This window comes from Oncorhynchus mykiss, chromosome 7, assembly GCF_057628025.1.
Source record: "Oncorhynchus mykiss isolate SJ-2025 chromosome 7, ASM5762802v1, whole genome shotgun sequence".
Classification (NCBI taxonomy): Eukaryota; Metazoa; Chordata; class Actinopteri; order Salmoniformes; family Salmonidae; genus Oncorhynchus; species Oncorhynchus mykiss.
In genome coordinates this window covers 35,132,643-35,154,151 of record NC_143028.1, presented here as the reverse complement: position 1 = coordinate 35,154,151, position 21,509 = coordinate 35,132,643, and the positions used below count along the sequence as shown (strand labels likewise).

At 41.2% G+C, this 21,509-nt stretch overlaps 1 protein-coding gene and 1 non-coding gene across 2 annotated transcripts; both read right to left on the bottom strand.

The window, feature by feature from the left end:
- Positions 1–209: 209 nt before the first annotated feature.
- On the bottom strand, positions 210–9,485 carry si:ch211-105j21.9 (uncharacterized). The gene is made up of 4 exons (XR_016497216.1): positions 9,362–9,485; positions 5,927–6,501; positions 5,663–5,818; positions 210–5,427 (listed from the first exon to the last, which is right to left on the bottom strand). It is a non-coding gene; the product is annotated as an uncharacterized si:ch211-105j21.9 (transcript).
- A 528-nt stretch (positions 9,486–10,013) lies between these two features.
- Positions 10,014–19,904, bottom strand: LOC110527761 (sodium-coupled monocarboxylate transporter 1-like). Its single transcript, XM_021609258.3, has 15 exons — positions 18,913–19,904; positions 17,519–17,584; positions 17,237–17,288; positions 16,831–16,898; positions 16,422–16,576; positions 16,156–16,296; positions 15,914–16,043; positions 13,261–13,349; positions 12,888–13,000; positions 12,565–12,632; positions 12,386–12,472; positions 11,966–12,159; positions 11,609–11,718; positions 11,330–11,415; positions 10,014–11,088 (listed from the first exon to the last, which is right to left on the bottom strand). Exons 1-15 carry the CDS (start codon positions 19,267–19,269, stop codon positions 10,963–10,965), a joined length of 1,842 nt encoding a protein of 613 aa, XP_021464933.2. The 5' UTR covers positions 19,270–19,904; the 3' UTR covers positions 10,014–10,962.
- Positions 19,905–21,509: the final 1,605 nt, after the last annotated feature.

Below are 21,509 nucleotides of genomic sequence, written 5' to 3'. Positions count from 1 at the left end.
AGATCTGTGCCTGGACACGATCCTGTCTCGGAGCTCGACGGACAATTCCTTTCGACATCATGGCTTGGTTTTTGGTCTGGCATGCACTGTCAACTGTGGGACCTAAAATAGACAGGTTTGTGCCTTTCCAAATCAATCAATTTAACATACCACAGGTGGACGCACCTGAGCGCAATTGAGTCTCATAGCAAAGAGGCTGAATACTTATGTAAATAAGGTATTTCTGTTTTTTATTTTGAATACATTTACAAACATTTCTAAAAACCTTTTTTCACTTTGTCATTATGGGGTATGGTGTATAGATTGATGAGGAAAAAAACATATTTAATCAAATGTAGTATACGGCTGTAACGTAACAAAATGTGTAAAAAGTGAAGGGGTCTGAATACTTTCCGAATGCACTGTATATACACTGAGTGTAGAAAACATAAGGAACACCTTCATAATATCGAGTTTCAACCCCTTTTGTCCTAAGAACAGTCTCAATTCGTCGGGCATGGACTCTACAAGTAGGTCGAAAGCATTCCATAGGGATGCTGGCCCATGTTTACTCAATGCTTCCAACAGTTGTGTCAACTTGGATAGATGTCCTTTGGGTTGTGGACCATTCTTGTTACACACGGGAAACTGTGGAACATGAAAAACCCAGCAGCGTTGCAGTTCTTGACACACTCAAACTAGTTTGCCTGGCACCTACTACCATAACCCGTTCAAAGGAATTTAAATATTTTGTCTTGCCCATTCACCCTCTAAATGTCACACATACACAATCCATGTCTCAAGTCTTAACAATCCTTCTTTAACCTGTGCCCTCCCGTTTATCTACACTGATTGAAGTGGATTTAACAGGTGACATTAATAAGGGATCATAACTTTAACCTGGATTCACCTGGTCAGACTGTCAAGGAGAAAGCAAATGTTCCTCATGTTTTGTACACTTAGTGTAAAATCTGTTTCAAGTATCCTCCTTTTTACAGAGTTGGCTACGATTTCAATTCCATCCTCCAGAAAAGGAAGATCTAATTTACAGGAAATAATAGAATAATAATAGAATAATATTAACTCCAATTTACTGATACAGAAAAATCATGAACAAAAATTGTAAACTTATGTCACACAGGCATACTAACAACAGTGTATGGAGGTATATGCTCAATCCAAAATTATAACCAACTCATTGCAGCACTGCCACAAAATGGGAAGAGACCATTACTTTTTGAAGAAATTAAAGAATGAATCTGTCTGCCACCCATTCAAAATCATAAATGGTTTAAAATGAGTAGTGTAAATCGAAAAATGTATCAGTCAAAGTGTTTGACAGCAATACCGTATAAAATTCAAGTCATATGAGAACAGGCTTTTGATGGCTCAATACCTTGGCATCGGGTCTATGAATTGATATATAAAACAACAATTGACACATCAATCAATTCTTTTAAATTTAAGCTATAGTATAAAATACTTGCTACAAAATGAATGCTCAATATATTGCCTTGTGCAGACTGTCATGAGGACACAGAATCTATAGAACATATTTTATGGTACAGTCTATTGGTGGCTCGAATTTGGAGTCAGGCCCAGGAATGGTTGTTCAGTCTTAATGTCTGTGTTCAGCAGGACCTGCAACCTGCATTGTTAAGGGATCTGAAAAACCACAATCAGTCAATGCAAAATATCATTATGCTCCTAGGTAAAGTATACATTTTTAGGGCAATATCGGTAGAAATCTTAAATTAGGGAAGTTCAGGACCCTCGTAAGACATCATAGTAAAATGAAGGGATGTATTGTAAAAGAAAATAGAAAAAATGGCATTATACTGGGAAAAATGGGTTAATATGTGGACATCGGAGGGTTGGAGTTAAGATCAGAATGAATAATGGATTGGCCGCTGTGGGTGAAAATCCAACACTTGAAGAAAGAGGAAGTTAGGAATATATACAGTGCCTTGCGAAAGTATTCGGCCACCTTGAACTTTGCGACCTTTTGCCACATTTCAGGCTTCAAACATAAAGATATAAAACTGTATTTTTTTGTGAAGAATCAACAACAAGTGGGACACAATCATGAAGTGGAACGACATTTATTGGATATTTCAAACTTTTTTAACAAATCAAAAACTGAAAAATTATTCAGCCCCCTTAAGTTAATACTTTGTAGCGCCACCTTTTGCTGCGATTACAGCTGTAAGTCGCTTGGGGTATGTCTCTATCAGTTTTGCACATCAAAGAGACTGAAATTTTTTCCCATTCCTCCTTGCAAAACAGCTCGAGCTCAGTGAGGTTGGATGGAGAGCATTTGTGAACAGCAGTTTTCAGTTCTTTCCACAGATTCTCGATTGGATTCAGGTCTGGACTTTGACTTGGCCATTATAACACCTGGATATGTTTATTTTTGAACCATTCCATTGTAGATTTTGCTTTATGTTTTGGATCATTGTCTTGTTGGAAGACAAATCTCCGTCCCAGTCTCAGGTCTTTTGCAGACTCCATCAGGTTCTTCCAGAATGGTCCTGTATTTGGCTCCATCCATCTTCCCATCAATTTTAACCATCTTCCCTGTCCCTGCTGAAGAAAAGTAGGCCCAAACCATGATGCTGCCACCACCATGTTTGACAGTGGGGATGGTGTGTTCAGCTGTGTTGCTTTTACACCAAACATAACATTTTGCATTGTTGCCAAAAAGTTCAATTTTGGTTTCATCTGACCAGAGCACCCTCTTCCACATGTTTGGTGTGTCTCCCAGGTGGCTTCTGGCAAACTTTAAACAACACTTTTTATGGATATCTTTAAGAAATGGCTTTCTTCTTGCCACTCTTCCATAAAGGCCAGATTTGTGCAATATACGACTGATTGTTGTCCTATGGACAGAGTCTCCCACCTCAGCTGTAGATCTCTGCAGTTCATCCAGAGTGATCATGGGCCTCTTGGCTGCATCTCTGATCAGTCTTCTCCTTGTATGAGCTGAAAGTTTAGCGGGACGGCCAGGTCTTGGTAGATTTGCAGTGGTCTGATACTCCTTCCATTTCAATATTATCGCTTGCACAGTGCTCCTTGGGATGTTTAAAGCTTGGGAAATCTTTTTGTATCCAAATCCGGATTTAAACTTCTTCACAACAGTATCTCGGACCTTCCTGGTGTGTTCATTGTTCTTCATGATGCTCTCTGCGCTTTTAACGGACCTCTGAGACTATCACAATGCAGGTGCATTTATACGGAGACTTGATTACACACAGGTGGATTGTATTTATCATCATTAGTCATTTAGGTCAACATTGGATCATTCAGAGAACCTCACTGAACTTCTGGAGAGAGTTTGCTGCACTGAAAGTAAAGGGGCTGAATAATTTTGCACGCCCAATTTTTCAGTTTTTGATTTGTTAAAAAAGTTTGAAATATCCAATAAATGTCGTTCCACTTCATGATTGTGTCCCACTTGTTGTTGATTCTTCACAAAAAAATACAGTTTCATATCTTTATGTTTGAAGCCTGAAATGTGGCAAAAGGTCGCAAAGTTCAAGGGGGCCGAATACTTTTGCAAGGCACTGTATATATCATTATTTAACTACAGGTATCATAGAGCGAAATAACTGCAAGTAGCGGTATAAGTATTGTTGTCCATTAGCTGAATCCAATTAGGCTAGGGATGGAATGGTAGAGTGAAAAAAGTACTAAGAAGAAAAAATACAAATAATATACATACAAAAAATGTATACAGTTGAAGTATGAAGTTTACATGCACAAATACATTTAACCTCAGTTTTTCACAATTCCTGACATTTAATCCTATTAAATATTTCCTGTTTTAGGTCACTTAGGACCACCACTTTATTTTAATAATGCGAAATGTCAGAATAATAGTAGAGAGAACATTTTTCAGATTGTATTTCTTTCATCACATTCCCAGTGGGTCAGAAGTTTACATACACTCAATTAGTATTTGGTAGCATTGCCTTTAAATGGTTTAGCTTGGCTCAAACGTTTTGGGTAGCCTTCCACAAGCTTCCCACAATAAGTTGGGTGAATGTTGGCCCATTTCTCCTGATAGAGCTAGTGTAACCGAGTCAGGTTTGTAGGCCTCCTTGCTCGCACACACTTTTCCAGTTCTGCCCACAGATTTTATATATAATTGAGGTCAGGGCTTTGTGATAGCCACTCCAATACCTTGACTTTGTTGTCCTTAAGCCATTTTGCCACAACTTTGGAAGTATGCTTGGGGTCATTGTCCATTTGGAAGACCCATTTGTGACCAAGCTTTAACTTCCTGACTGATGTCTTGAGATGTTGCTTCAATATATCCACGTAAATGTCCTCCCTCATGATGCCATATCTTTTGTGAAGTGCACCTGTCCCTCCTGCAGCAAAGCACCCCCACAACATGTGCTTATTGGTTGGGATGGTGTTCTTCAGCTTGCAAGCCTCCCCCTTTTTCCACCAAACATAATGATGGTCATTATGGCCAAACAGTTCAATTTTTGTTTCATCAGACAAGAGGACATTTCTCCAAAAAGTACGATCTTTGTCCCCATGTGCAGTTGCAAACCATAGTCTGGCTTTTTATTGCGGTTTCGGGGGAGTGGCTTCTTCCTTGCTGAGCGGCCTTTCAGGTTATGTTTTACTCGTTTTACTGTGGCTATAGATACTTTTGTGTCTGTTTCCTCCAGCATCTTCACAAGGTCCTGGCTGATTTCTTCATGATGTTAAGCAAAGAGGCACTGAGTTTGAAGGTAGGCCTTGAAATACCTCTGCAGGTACACCTCCAATTGACTCAAATGATGTCAATTAGCCTATCAGAAGCTTCTAAAGCCATGACATAATTTTCTGGAATTTTCCAAGCTGTTTAAAGGCACAGTCAAATTAGTGTATGTAAACTTCTGACGCACTGGAATTGTGATACAGTGAATTATAAGTGAAATAATCTGTCTGTAAACAATTGTTGGAAAAATGACTCGTGTCATGCACAAAGTACATGTTCTAACCAACTTGTTAAGTTCGTTAACAAGAAATTTGTGGAGTGGTTGAAAAGGTTTTAATGACTCCAACCTAAGTGTATGTAAACTTCCGACTTCAACAGTATAAACAATGCAATTGTTAAAGTGATGTTAAAAAAAAGCCTATTGGCTAGTTTGGACATCATTTACAAACTGGAGTTAAAAAAAACAAAAATAAGCTAGATTTGACATTAAAAATCATCATCAATTGGCTGAAAAGTATGAAAGGTAGAGGCCTCATAGCCTGGGGAGTTCTCTCGTTCTTCAGTTAAGAACTCCAGGCGGAACTGTGATCGCTGGGACACATGTAGACGGTTATCAAAATTGAACTCATCCTCCGTCATATCAGTAGTTGTCATAGTAGGATTATAGATTTGTGAACCATCGTAGAGTCCTCCTGAAATTACAAGTGTGTCGTCTGCTGCTAGGGATCCACCCACTGAAAATGAATTGAGTAGAGCTGTAAGAACCAATGTAACATTCACTACAGTAGCACAAATGTGTCAGCTGTAATAAAACATATATTAATGTACTACACAAGAATGAAACTCATGTATTATTCAATTGGAGCCTGCATGCACTGTCAATGTGTCTACATCTTAGTGAGAATGACAAAATGCATTTGAGGTATGGGAGAAAGATCTAATGAGAACATGATGTATGAATTCTCTTACCTTCGGCCTCAGAGTTGTTATAGAGAGGTCGGTGTGAGTATTGCCTCATCTGGTTCCATCTATTCAACATGTACATAAATATTCCCAAAACAAACACCCCAAGCACAACACTGAAGAAAACCGTCATGCCTTTTTCTGAATTGTCTAGTCCAAAACCTGTTGAATAAACCAGGAAAGATGTGAATAATTGAAATTCACTTACATTTGTGTTGCATAATAACTAATCATCTTTAAAAGACAGACATATCAACCAGCAGCAGTTACCTTGTGTCACATTATGTGTTGCGGTTGTCATCGAAATGGCAGCATTTGTGGTTTGAGGAAGATTCTTAGTGGATTGTTGTGGTGGGATATTTGATGTACTGTTTTGGTTTTCAGTGGTCTTGGCTGCTTGGGTGGTTGGTGCAGTGGAGGGGACAATACCTGGGACTGTAATGGCTGCAGATGTAGCATTAGCTGTAGGGGCCAAAGCTGATGGTGTTGACTCAGTGGTTGTGTTTGAGCTCTCAGCCAGTGCTGTTGTGGTTGTTGAGTTGTCCTGCACAGCATTGTGAGTTGTTGCTCCAGTGCTGTTCTGACTTGAGTTATGGTAACTTGTAGTAGAGAGAGCACCGTCAACAGTGACATTTGAAGGAGTTGACATGGCTGTGGTGTAGGTCTGGTTTGGCGCCATTGTCTCTGTGATTGCAGTAACCAAACGGATATTTGCGACAGTGGCATTATTTCCTCTCTCAGAAGAGCTTGTCAGGGTTGTAGTTGTAGTCAAGGAAATGGCCATAATAAAACTTGCCAGGGGTAGAGAAAGTCTGTGATCAATGGCCCTCATGTTCTCTTTGGTCCTATAGTGAACAACATAATAAAGTATTATAAGGATCCAAAAAAACACAAAAAAAACAGCTGTGTATAGTGTTGACCAACCATATCTTAAAGTCCCTCAGGCTGTGTGTTCTAATATAGAAACAACACAAGCCTGTACTTGTTCTATTTTTCACAGTCCCAAAGGACACCATACATATGAGTCACAACCAATGTTCTCTTAAAATGTTTTAGGCAATGAGTACATTTCTGGTCTGCTGAGCTCGAACGTTGTGAAAATTCTGTGCAACTTCCAGCGCGCGTTTACTGTGACCACTGAGGCTGTACCCGCTTTAAGTTACAGTATTAACAGTGGCCAAGTAGGCTACTGTGGCTATTTGATCATAATGTAGGCCTACCAGAGTGGCCTACCATCAAAAACAATGGACAAAATGCATCCCATAACATTTTAACATGTAAACAGCTGTTCTATCATTCAGCCCACAGTAGCAGCCAATGTGTGGTTTTCAATGTAGGCCTACATGAGACTTTTGAAGAAAAAAATTAGGCAGGGCTCGACATTAACCTGTTTATCCACTTGTCCTTCAGACAAGGAGGTGACTGAAAATTACGTTGTTTGATGCAAGAAACCACTTTACAAAATAAAATGTGTTACTATTCCCATACCATTATTACAGAGAATCAGACAAATTATGCTAACCTCTGCCTACTGGCTACTTAGCTTATTCAAGCCTGTCTCAAAATACAACACTGCCCCTTTAACACATAAAAAAAGCTCTTTACCTGACTCACTTTTCAAAAATGTCTAGAAAAGGTACACATGTTGGGCTCTTGTAGGAAAAAAATCACTCCCCTGCTGCTGACTACACATTATCTATAACTGGGCTAATAACAAACTAGCAAAGGATATGAACAAAAATGTGCACAGGTGGCCACATGCAGCTCTTGCTTTAATCGCAAAATTAGCACATCTACTCACGACCCCAGCTGTAAAGTCCAGATCAAAGCAAATGGCATGGATCCATATATGGCAATGGTCTATTTGCATATAGGCTTACTGCAGCTCTGATTGGTTATGCCGCACCGGTCTGCGTACTTTACGGGATGAGACCATGCCTGTCAATGCAATAGAAACCTACTCTGTTGCGTTCTGCCTACAATGCAATATCTTGCATTGTTCGTTTTGTTTCGGTATGTTGCATTGAAAGTGGCTAATATTGCGTTGATTCGACCACAATTTCCACAGTAACGCAAACGCGGATAGTGTTAACTAACATGGAAAACTCTAGAAAGTTGAGCGAAATTCAATCTCGTTCTTCTCTCAGTGGATTTATAGGAGTATTTATTCTGCGCAGTAGTCCCAGGGGAGCTGCGCAGCAGTCACGGGTTACTGTACGCGGGTAGTTTGGAGGAAACGTTGGTCACGACCCATGTTTTGTCATTGTGTTCAGGTAGTCCTGCTGTGTATGGTAGCCTTTGTATTAGCAAAATGTTACAGCACATGTGTATTTGACCGAGGTAGGCAGAATCGCACCTCGTTCAGCCCACTAAAGAATTAGCATCATAATAACTAAACGAGAGCCTACAGTATAAAAAAAAAACTACCATCTAGAAGACGGAGCCAGTACAGGTGCATCAAAGCTGGGACATAAAGACTAAAAGAACAGCTTCTATCACCACTAGCTGGTCTCCGCGCAGTACCCAGCCCTGAACTTAGTCACTTACTAGCCGGCTACCACCAACCCTTCACCTTAGAGACTGTTGCCCTACGTACATAGTCATTGAACACTGGGTACTTTAATAATGTCTATATACCGTTTTACCTACTTCATATGTATATACTGTATTCCAGTCAAGGCTCATCCTATATACTTACTGATGCACACACCTTTCCTATTCATGTACTGCCCATACACACCATTATATACATACGGTATCTCTGGGATGCTGGCCTTCTAGGCAGAGATGCAAAGAAAAATACATATCTCAGATAAGACAATTAAAAAAAAGATTAAAATGGGCAAAATAACACAGACACTGGACAGAGATATGGCTTTTTCTTTGCAACTCTGCCTAGAAGGCCAGCATCCTGGAATTGTCTCTTCACTGTTGACATTGAGACTGGTGTTTTGCGGGAACTATTTAATGAAGCTGCCAGTTGAGGTCTGTCATTGGAACACAGGAGTGATGGTTGCTGATAATGGGCCTCTGTGCCTATGTAGATATTTATACATTTTATGTTATTTTAATGGACAAAAAAAATAGCTTTTTAAAGAAAAAAAAGGACATTTTAAGTCACTTAGAAATGTCCTTGTTTTTTAAAGAAAAGCAAAAAAAATTGGCCATTAAAATGACATAAAATTGATCAGAAATACAGTATAGACATTGTTAATGTTGTAAATGACTATTGTAGCTGGAAACTACAGATTTTTTTTATGGAATATCTACGTAGGCGTACAGAGGCCCATTATCAGCAACCATCACTCCTCCATCACCCTACCATTTTTTACTACTGTTTATAATATATATACCCTACTGTTCAAAAGTTATATATATATTCCGGTCTCTGACATTGCTCGTTCTGATATTTCTTCATTTAAATTAGTGTTATGTATACTGCACTGACGAAGCTAGAAACATAAGCATTTCACTGCACCTGCGACAACATCTGCAAAATGCAGTATGCGTGCACGACAATAAAGTGTGGTCGGAACCGGAACAATACCAATGCACCTGCCTTCTGAAACTAAGTAGAGGGCAACTGAAATATTAAGCACATATGGTGTTTCATTAATACGCTATCTTTCGACTGTGTTTTTGACCTTCCCTATACCCTACCATTTTATTTTCACAGTTAACATTTAGAAAATAGTTTTAGCTCACCTTACACAGCCAGCACCCGTGAGAGTGAAACCAGGAACTTGGTTTATTGCTTTGTTCTCCACTCCCTACAGACCACAGACAGCAGAAGGCTTGCTTTCATGGCCCAGTGAAATGTGAAGTGGGCGGTCCCCTTCTGTGTTCACTTCCTCTATTGTCTGCTGGTTGGCAAGGAGACCTGGTCATTAGTCAGAAGAACTCTTTACATGTAGGCTTACAGTCAACAAATCAGAACTTTTTGCAGATACGTTATCTTTTAACTTCTTATTAAAAACAGTGTTCCCGGAGAGGTAAGAAAGGAAGAAAATGTTTTCTCTACCTTTTTTGGGATGTTTGTGTATGGTAGGCTGCACAAATCGCTTTGTCTACTGCATGTTAACTGTATGTGACCCTGGGTATTTGCCCCAGGAAAACAAATTGAGTATTATGTAGTATGTTAGTAGCGTACAGTTGTTTGTGGTTAATGAATATGGTCACCTTGGTAAAGATGCATGTGATGTATACAAGATACAGTATAACTGTTGCACTCCAAACCTGTTTAGAAATAAGCATGCATTTGTGTCTAGCTCATTGCCCTTTACCAAGCATGTTTATGAAAACAACTTGACAATGAAAGAAATCCCAAAAAGAACAATCACAGCAAGCTAACTCAGTATACATTTCAGCACAATCTTTATAGCCACAAAATGAATATACAGTCAAATGTATTGTATCAGCCTAAAGGGCTGTAAAATACAAAATAAACATGATCACATATCAACTGCATATGCTCATATTAGTCCATTATTTGTAGTGACAAGTAGGTTAGATGTACATTTTAATTTATGTATTTTTAATTAAACCTATTTTATCTATAATCTTAACACAATGTTGAAAAGTCATAAACCACCACCTCACAACCCATCGACCCCAAACTGTTCACACCCCTCTTGTAGGCAATTTTTTTTGTTGTTGTTGTTGTTACAGTTTTAAAGCTAATTTCCTTCAATTATAGACATTTTGCCATGTCATATGTGTGTTCACATGATACTTTAGTTACTCAACAAAAACAAAGGAGGCCGCTTTGGGGTTGAGGTCCCTGATCAATTAATCTGGCCATGATAACTACAACTATAAGATAGCTGGTTAGCCTAACATACCTACCTAGCTACCATAGGCTACCTAGTTGATCAACTGGACATTTTGAACAGGTTATAAATAGCTCTTTAAAGTCTGTCAGTGAGTGACATAGCAAGAGGAAAACTGCCCATACACAAACACATTTTGAATTGGTGCCTTGTGCATTCTTTACTATTACAACTCTCGACAGCAAGAAATTGAAAGCCCAGCTGAGTTAAAATAAATACATAAAAATAACATGACTGTTTTGTCAAACCCACGGTTCATATTGACCCTGATGAATATGGGGTTAGTAATGCTAGTCCTTTGTTCTTGTTCTTCACACACATTTGCTGATTAGGGACTTCATCTGCGTAATTACACACATGGGCTTCCTTTCTTAGCAACGAATTTCATTACAATAAAACTAGAATGGAAATGTGAGAGGACAAATCGTTCTCTTGGAGCACTCCAGTTGACAGAGTGTATTTAGCTTGGTGGCAGCATCACATTTTAGTGACCTTTTCCACATCCTTATCCACAATGTTAAACTGAGAGTCTTTGAATCCAGCGTTGTTTGATCCATTCTTCAGCTCCGATCCAGCCTTTTCATTTATCTCAGAGTCTAATGCCTGTGGAAGACACACAAAGACCACACCAGGAGACAGTTAACACAGAGACAGATAGACACAGCCACAGAACATTCAATACAGATGTAGGCCTACAGTATGAGAGAGAGAGAGAGAGAGAGAGAGAGAGAGAGAGAGAGAGATGGGGGAAGAGAGAGAGAGAGAGAGATGGGGAGAGAGGGGGAAGAGAGAGAGAGAGAGATGGAGGAAGAGAGAGAGAGAGGGTTGGAGGAAGAGGCTTTACCTCTGAGTCCTTGCCACAGCCAGCGCAGAATAGATCACGTCTCCTTACAAAGAGATCCAAGCGTAGATTCTCCTGCTTGCAACCACCTGGAAAGACACGACACAAGGAGATGTCTGGCTTAAATAAATGCATCCAGTATCAATTTTAATGAGCCTAAGTCATTATACTTAGGGCTAGGAGTTTTTCCGAAACCAAACTCCTCGTCGGGTCATGATGTCAAAACATAACTCATAACATGCACTATGCTGTTAGGGTTAGCGCTAAAGGAGGTGTCCTCACCTGTGATAGCGCTTACCACCAGGCCCACAATCACAGTCACCAGACTGCCCAGGAGACAGAAGTACAAGTAGGACAGGGAGTACCATGAGTCTGCCAGAGCTGGCCGGTCACTGTAACAACAAAAGAGAGAGAGAGAGTCATACCTGAGCAACTTTATCTCAGCCCCCCTAACACATTAGCCTCGTGAAATCAGATTCCTTTCGGTGACACAGGATGTAAACTAGCAAGATCAGGCTGGTTTAACAAGGCTGCTAACCCATAGCTATAAGCACCATCGGACTGGTCAAAGGTAGTGCACTATATGGGGAATAGGGGACTTTGGAGACAGTGGTTATAAAGTGACTGTGAGTAACTCACTCAGGCAGAGGGGTCGGTGTTACTGCCCCGGTCCATGGGGCCAGGGTGGTGTAGTTCAGGTCCTGTGTGCGGTTACAGCCTGCCACACTGATTGGCAGGGGGTTGGTCTTATCAGCTAGGGGTGGGTATATCTGCGCTCCAATCCCTACCCACAGGGTAATAACAAGGCCCACAATCAGTCCTGTGAGTCCCCCCTGCAAGGCATAAGGAAGCAGTCTCAGTACTGTCTTACCTAGAGATACCGCACATACATTTTTATATTGCCTAACCTTTGACGTTGTTGTATTTAACAACACAACATTGATTTTTATGTCAGGACTTTTATAGTGTTTACAGATGTTCATTTCTCTTTGAGTAATGAGTTAATCAGTCTTTGAGTATGAATGATGATTGATATGAAAGAAATCGGGGGATGCCTACTGTTGAGTTTGCTGTGCGCCAGAACATGCCTAGTACGTAAAGTCCAAGAAGAGGTCCACTTATCATTCCAAATATGGACAGTGCTGCCTGAAAAGAGACAACTGTTAGACATAAAGTGGAGGGGATGACTACCAGACAGCAGGTGGTGCTACAGAGCCACATCTGATTGTTTTTCCTACCTGCAAAATGCTTCCCATCAGTGAAGCTATTGCAGCCATCCCAATGCACAAAAACCCGAAGAAAATACCTGGAATATGTCCAAAGATAATTAAATATCCCATAAACGTATGATGAACATATGATGATTAAGACTATATTTACATGTAAAGTAACAACATATAATGAAATATAATGTACATACTAAAGAAAAATTCTAACTGACCTTCTATATTTGTATCACAGTATTATTTGAATGAACCCACATGTCATTTTGTTACTCTTACATAGGGCTGTGGCGGTCATGACATTTTTTCAGATTGTTATTGTTTTGTGTGAAACTCACTGAGGCCCATGTTGATCCAGGACACCTGTTTCTCTGTCAGGTTTTTCCACACTGGCCTGACAAAGTCCTCCACAGTGACAGCCACCAGCGCATTGATGCTGGAGGACACAGTACTGAAACAGACACAATGGCAATAGATGAGGGGAAGAGAAAGAATGTCCTTTGTCTGCAGGGTATTCATAATTAAACACATTCACTGATAGGTTAGTAGTGGAATACCGCTTGTGTTTGGACCCAGGACGGGGTAGAGGGGCGTGAGATTGGGTTTTCTTACTATGCCAATCAATTTAAATATCCATCTAGACCTTTTCCACCTAGAACATTTGTGTGACCAAACCTTCTCTATTTGGGTTCCCCTTGGGAGTATTCTCACCTTAGGGTGCCACTGTATGCTGCAGACACAAACAATCCAGGGACTCCAGGATAGGCTGCCAGAATGTCCATCACCAGGTAAGGAAGCAGCTTGTTTACACAAACACACACACACGCACGCACGCACGCACGCACGCGCACACACACACACACACACACACACACACACACACACACACACACACACACACACACACACACACACACACACACACATGCACACACTGGTCAGTTTCAACATTTGATAACACTGCCATAGACAAATCAAATTCAAATCTAATCACATTTTATTTGTCACATGCTTTGTAGACAGCAGGTGTAGACTAACAATGAAATGTTTACTTATTGGTCCTTTTTCAACAATGCAGAGTTAAAGAGAAGAAGAAAAAAATAGTGACACAGTGAATAACATGGCTATATATAGGGAGTAGAAAATAACATGGCTATATATAGGGAGTAGAAAATAACATGGCTATATATAGGGAGTAGAAAATAACATGGCTATATATAGAGAGTAGAAAATAACATGGCATTATATGGGAAGTAGAAAATAACATGGCTATATATAGGGAGTAGAAAATAATGTACCCGCCTGCCTGACCATTCTGCCTGCCTTGACAACAAGCCTGTCTGCCACTCTGTACCTCCTGGACCCTGATCTGGTCTTGACCTTTTTGCCTGTCCACGACTATTCTCTTGCCTACCCCTTTGGATCATTAAACATTGTAAGACTCCAACCATTTGCCTTCTGTGTCTGCATTATGGTCTCGCCTTGTGTCTTGATAGTACGAACTGTCCATGACAGACCCAGCAGGGAGCCACCATTAGGAGACATGAGGAGTTGGTACAGGGCCTTTTGGAAGGGCTGCCTCCTGTGTCTGCATCTGGGTCTCACCTTGTGCCTTGATAAATGCAGCCAGTCAAGATGCTCTCGATGGTGCAGCCATTTAACTTTTTGAGGATCTGAGGGCCCATGCCAAATCTTTTCAGCCTCCCGACGCGGGAAGAGGCATTGCCATGCCCTCTTCAAGATTGCGTTGGTGTGCTTGGACCATGATAGATCCTTAGTGATGTGGAGACTGAGGAACTTGAAGCTCTGACATGCTCCACAACAGGCCCGTAGATGTGAATGGGGGCGTGCTCGGGCCCTCCTTTCCCTGTATCTTTTTTGTCTCGCTGACAGCTTTTTTGTCTTGCTGACGTTGAGGGAGAGGTTGTTGTCCTAGCACCACACTGCCACGTCTCTAACATCATCCCTATAGGCTGTCTCCTCATCATTGGCTATCAGGCCCACCACTGTTGTGTCGTCGGCAAACTTAATGTTGGTGTTACAGTCATGCAAAGCCACGCAGTCGTGGGTGAACAGGGAGTACAGAAGGGGACTAAGCACACACTCCTGAGGGGCCCCCGTGTTGAAGGTCAGCGTGGTAGATATGTCTGGAAACATGTAGGTACTACAAACTGGGTCAGGGAGAGGTTGAAAATGTCAGTGAAGACACTTCACAACTGGTCAGTGCATGCTCTGAGTACATGTCCTGGTAATCCGTCTGGCCCTGCCATATTTTGAATGTTAATCTGTTAAAGGTTTTATTCACATCGGCTTCGGAGAGAGTGATCTCACAGTCTTCCGAAACAACAGGTGCTCTCACACATTGTTCAGTGTTGTTTGCCTCGAAGCGAGCATAGAAGGCATTTCCCTCATTTGGTAGGCCCATGTCACTTTGCAGCTCGTGGCTATGTTTCCCTTTATAATCCATGATAATTTGCAAGCCCTGCCACATCCGACGAGCATCAGAGCCGGTGTAGTAGGATTTGGTCTTAGTCCTGTATTGACGCTTTGCCTGTTGGATGGTTCCTTGGAGGGCGTAGCAGGATTTCTTATAAGCGTCCGAGTTAGTGTCCCGCTCCTTTCAAGCGGCAGCTCTAGCCTTTATGTCAGTGCGGATATTGCCTTTAGTCCATGGCTTCTGGTTGGGATATGTATGTACGGTCACTGTGGGGAAGACGTTGTCGATGCACTTAGTAATGAAGCCAGTGACTAATGTGGTAAACTCCTCAATGCCATCGGATGAATCCCGGAACATATTCCAGTCTGTGCTAGCAAAGCAGTCCTGTAATTTAACATCTGCTTAATCTGACCACTTCTGAATTAAGCATGTCACTGGTACTTCCTGTTTGAGTCTTTGCATGTAAGCAAGAATCTGGAGGACAGAGTCATCGTCAGATTTGCCAAATGGGGGGCGAAGGAGAGCTTTGTATGCATGTCTGTGTGAGTAAAGATCATCTAGAGTTTTTTTTCTCCCTTTAGTCGCACAGTTGATATGCTGGTAGAAATGATGTAAAACGGATTTCAGTTTTCCTGCATTGAAATCACCAGCCACTAGGAGCTCTGCCTCTGGAAGAGCATTTTCTTGTTGGCTTATGGCCTTACAGCTTGTTGAGTACAGTCTAAGTGCCAGCATCGGTTTGTGGTGGTAAATAGACTGCTACAAAAAATATAGATGTAGACTCTCTTGGTAAAAAGTATGGTCTACAATTTATCATGAGATATTCTAACTCAGGCGAGCAGAACCTCGAGACTTCCTTAATATTAGTGCAGCAATTTATATGCCGTCCATGCCTATATTAACCATAGCTGTCTTACACTTACTTACCTGATCAACTGCCCCTACATCACCGTTAGTGAATGGATCACAGTCTTTGTAAATGGAGTACATGGTGAGGCCGGAGAACACTGCTAAGCTCACAGTCAACCAGAGACCAATTATATTCCCATACAGTGACCTAAGGGGTTTAAAGAAAGCAAACATGGAAAAAACACTCATATTGCTATTCTTCTTTCACAGCTTTTCCTGTATGATTGTTCTAAATTGTGGAAAGTAGGAGTGCACCTTACAGTTTGGCTTGGGTTAGGGTTTTGCAAGAGATGTAACGCTGCACCTGTGACTGGTTGATGGAGTAAATGGACACCCACATTACACTGCCACCAACCACGATCGTCCAGAACGTGTGACGCTTCAAAGGGTCTGGATCAAAACTGCATTAGAAGGTATTAAATTGAAAACGCTCAGGAAACTATGCGGGGTCATACTGTGCTGGTAATGCATTTTTATCATTGTAGCTATTCAATCCCTGCATGACATTTGTGGACATTATACTTACTCAAACGCGCTGAGCCTGCCTCCCTGGTAGCAGTCGTCCCAGATCTTCCCCAGGCCCCCCTGGATGACAGCCCCCCTTGCGATGACAGCCACGAAACCTGCTAACATGATCACCATCTGAAACACGTCTGTCCATATCACCGCTTTCAGACCTCCCTGAGAACCACAAAACAACATGGAGTCAGGGGAAGGAATGTAGACTAACATGCCGTAACCTCATGTACACAAAAGAGGTATGTTCATGTGTAGGTTCTGTTGTGTTTCCTGGACCCTAGTAATTGCCCATAACTGGGTTACAGTTTTCCCTGCACGGTCATGTCATGGGAAAAACTCCTGGCCTTGGTCATGTGTATTGTCACAGCAGGAAGGTGTTGATTGCTGATTGGGAGTGTGTGAGATGAGCCACTGACCAGGGTACAGTAGAGGATGCACACCACCCCAGTGGCCACCAGCACTCCCCAGAGGTTCATTCCTGTGACTGAAACACACAGAAGTTCAGCCATGTGACTGAAACACCTAGAGGTACAGACCTCTTTACATGACTTGTCCAAATAGTACTCTTCAACTGTTTCCTTGAGATTAAACTATATACATATGAATCATGTATGATATCACTTAACCTAACAATATCTGCATGTTCTCTTTTGAGCTGCTGATAGCATCAATTCATGAACAATTAGACAACACAATCATCAGATCATAGACCAATTGAATTAGCTAAAGATGTATAATCAGTCAGACCCTCGATCAACGCACATATAATATTATTGTGGTTTGGATAAGGGACATTACAGAGGTACTTTGCATATGACTTACTTTGATTGAGTGCGAGAGCTGGCGCATATATGACCATACCAGTGTACAGGGCCTGAAAGAAACACAGCAATTAGTTGATTGATGTAAACATATACTTGATGCACATTCATAAAGGTGGAATGTTTACCTGAGATGGCCAGATGGCTTCAGAAAAACAGGCAATGGAAAAAAGGGACATTTTTTGTCGTTAAAGTATTACAGATATTATTGTTTCCACCAAATCCTTGGGGAAGTATTGCCTATCTTTTCATCCCATCTTCATGATGTTAACTGAATATTTACCGTTTGTGTGATGTACATGGATGTCCCGATCACCCGAATCAACTTATTAAAGCGCATCTCCAGATACTGCAGAGAAAATAAACATTTTTAGTCAAACCTGCCTGATTTCATTGGCTTTTTACACTTGTAAATATTTGTTTCTACCCAGCTAACAACAACATGTTCCCAAATTGTTTGAGAACGTTCCCGTAAGTGTCTCATTAGGTCACGAACCCTCAGAAAACTGAACACGTTAATTTTCTTGTAACGTCCCATGAAATGGTTCTAGAACATTAATATTGTATATTCTGAGAACATGGTAACCATGTTCTGAGTATGTTCTGTTTCAAATTAAGGGACTAACTCTGACATCAAAATCTGCTAAAAGGGTTCTCAGAAGGTCTTTGTTAACACAGATTGTTCCCCTAACTAATGGAAAACTGAACACTCGAACATTAGGGGTACATTACGGGTAACATTACAAAAAATGTTATTTCTCCCTAGAATTGTTATCTGGGTAATCAGGAAGTGATGATAATGAAGGATGCATAGACTTTTCATAAGTACATCCTGGTTCACACCTACCCACAACTCTGGACCCAAGTATCTCTTGTACCTCATTCTACCCTCCTGCCCCACATGCACCCCTCGCTCCTCCAGGTCTGTCTACCTTCAGCACCCCAGCAGCAGACTAAAAACTATGGGTGACAGGGCTTTCAGAAACTATTAGGGCTGCAGAGTCTCGTTCCTACTTTAAGGCATAGCTCAAAACTGTGCTGTTCAGAAAAGCTTACAAGGACCTCAGCTAATTCTGTTATTTTGTCCTCTGGATCTGGCGACACCTGTATATAGCTTTGATTGTTGTCTGTGTTCTATGTTCTGGATTGTTTTTATTATTATTACTATTTATTGCAAAATGTTTGCACCTTGGGTCTGAGAAAAGCACTTCACAAATTAGAATCATCATCATTATTATCTGCAAGCCTAAAGCCTCAACATTATTTTTGATTAAGTCATCAATGGTTTATTTTTCAAAACAAAGGAAATAATTGTATGGACTTTTAATGCAGTTAGTCACACATTTAGTCCTCATAGATGCTGAATGTGACAGATGTAACAGATAGACACCCCTCCTGGATTAGATTGCTTTCGTGGATCAGTGATAAATCATTAGTTAAATTACAACGGATAGACATGTTAGAGCACTACCCTCTCATCAACACCTCTCCCTACTGATTCATCTTAATTCCTACCCCTAACCTCTTACCCAAGTTCCCCTATTGCTCTTCACTTTATCTCCATCCACGTTGATTGCACTTGCTGTTTGACCGGTACAATAGACCCAGTGGAATGGTCACAAAAGTACAATGTATTTGACCCAAGTGGGTCTGACACTGTCTGGTATATCTCCTTACCTCATAGGTGCTGGTGATGCCCAGGCGGTAGAAGAGAGGGACAAATATCTCGGCGGTGATGATGGACATGATGGCATAGGAGATGGCAAAGATCCAGTAGTCCGCCCCAAACCGATAGGCTTCGGCTGGTGTGCCTATCACGGTGATGCCAGACATGAAGCTGGCAGTGAGGGACATGGCAACGGGCACCGCTGTCATCTGACGGCCCCCCAGCAGGAACTCACCGCTGTTGTTGTTCTTGCGGCCCCGGATGGCTTGGAACAGGCCAATGCCAGCTGCCCCCAGGACTGTGCCCACAAATACCACATAGTCCCACACAGAGAACGAGGCCACGGGGCCCCCTGTGCCCATCGTCATGGTTAATGAGCCCAGAAGAGATCTCTCAGGCAGGGACCGACAATTATCTTACCTTTACTATCTAAACACCTTCACCCACTGCTCATAACTTAGATCTTACAGTTTGATTGTTAGGCAATGTTGCTAATATTTAATTTCCTTTCTTTCCAACGCACACAATTTTTCCCATTTAAAACTCGATCAAATGAATGTTATATGAATTACAGAATTATTTAACTTTCACAAAGTTAAATCAAGAATGTCAAAATAAAACACTTTTACTAAAATTGAGGCCAACCGTTTTTCAGTCTTCCAAGAGAACAAACCAATAGCACATAAATTCTCAGTCAACTAGATATGCACCTCAGGAATGCTAGTATCAATACAGATTAAGTGTTGAAATTATTGCAGTTATTTAACACTTACAATAGACATCCATAATGGAAAGAAATGTCCTTCTACAAACATCCTAGAATCCCAAGAACTAATGTCCAATATTCCTATGTCTTCCTTACTTGTTGATGTTGAACAACGCTGAAAACTACTAGCAAAGCATCCTCCCGTTTAGCAAGACTTCCTTGTGTGCTCCCCTTGTCCTGACAAAAGCATGGAAGAACACACTATTGGTGCTGGTTAACCATAAATACCACTTTAATGAATCATCACCCAAGGACAACAGATACAGAATTCACCGTACCGCCTTCCAAGATTGTAAAACAGAACGATCTTCATATCTGACTTCATAAAGTGTGTTTGGCCCTGCCGGCTGCTCTACCATTCAATAGAAATATACTGTTGGTTTTATTATTGAGGTAAAACGCCATGCATTGTCAGCCTGACACTGTTGTAACTGTCGAAGCATGGGATCCGCATCAAGAACTCCTGCAATATTTATGGACTCTAAGACCAAACTTTTCTATTATATTTTGTATCATTTGTGTGTGTTTTTGTTCTACCTTATGTTATTTTTAGTACCACAATTATATTGATTACTGTATCGTTGGGTTTAGAGCTTGCAAGAAAGGCAGTTACAATGCAGTTACAACCCAGTGCTAGTGAACATGACATTAAAACTTGACTGATTAGACTTTCCAGACAAGCTAAGTCAGCTGTGAGATAGAACAACCCATGCAGTCATTGATCAGCCATTGATGAGTCATTCCATCCCATTGCATGAGTCAGTATATTGTAAAAATAATTTTAGATGCGAGCACTTTTTGAAATAGAAGACAATGCCCAGTTTTGGGGGAAATTAAGGATACTGAATCACTCAAGGACTCAGTTACAACCTTACATAAACATGAGATACAGTACATTTTTTTTTTATTTCACCTTTATTTAACCAGGTAGGCTATTTGATAACAAGTTCTCATTTGCAACTGCGACCTGGCCAAGATAAAGCATAGCAATTTGACACATACAACAACACAGAGTTGCAAATGGAATAAACAAAACATACAGTAGAACAAAGAAAACAAAAAGTATATATACAGTGAGTACAAATGAAGCAAGATAAGGGAGTTAAGGCAATAAATAGGCAATGGTGGCGAAGTAATTACAATATAGCAATTAAACACTGGAATGGTAGATGTGCAGAAGATGAATGTGCAAGTAGAGATACTGGGGTGCAAAGGAGCAAGATAAATAAATAAATACAGTATGGGGATGAGGTAGGTAGATAGATGGGCTGTTCACAGATGGGCTATGTACAGGTGCAGTGATCTGTGAGCTGCTCTGACAGCTGGTGCTTAAAGTTAGTGAGGGAGATATGAGTCTCCAGCTTCAGAGATTTTTGCAGTTCGTTCCAGTCATTGGCAGCAGAGAACTGGAAGGAAAGGCGACCAAAGGAGGAATTGGCTTTGGGGGTGACCAGTGAGATATACCTGCTGGAGCCACGGAGGCCACGGGAGGAGAGTTGTATGGCATTGAAGCTTGTCTGGAGGTTAGTTAACACTGTGTCCAAAGAGGGGCCAGAAGTATGCAGAATGGTGTCATCTGCGTAGAGGTGTATCAGAGAATCACCAGCAGCAAAAGCAACATCATTGATGTATACAGAGAAGAGAGTCGGCCCAAGAATTGAACCCTGTGGCACCCTCATAGAGACTGCCAGAGGTCCGGACAACAGGCCCTCAGGTTTGACACACTGAACTCTATCAGAGAAGTATTTGGTAAACCAGGCGAGGCAATCATTTGAGAATCCAAGGCTGTCGAGTCTGCATATAGAATGTGGTGATTGACAGTCGTCGAAAGCCTTGGCCAGG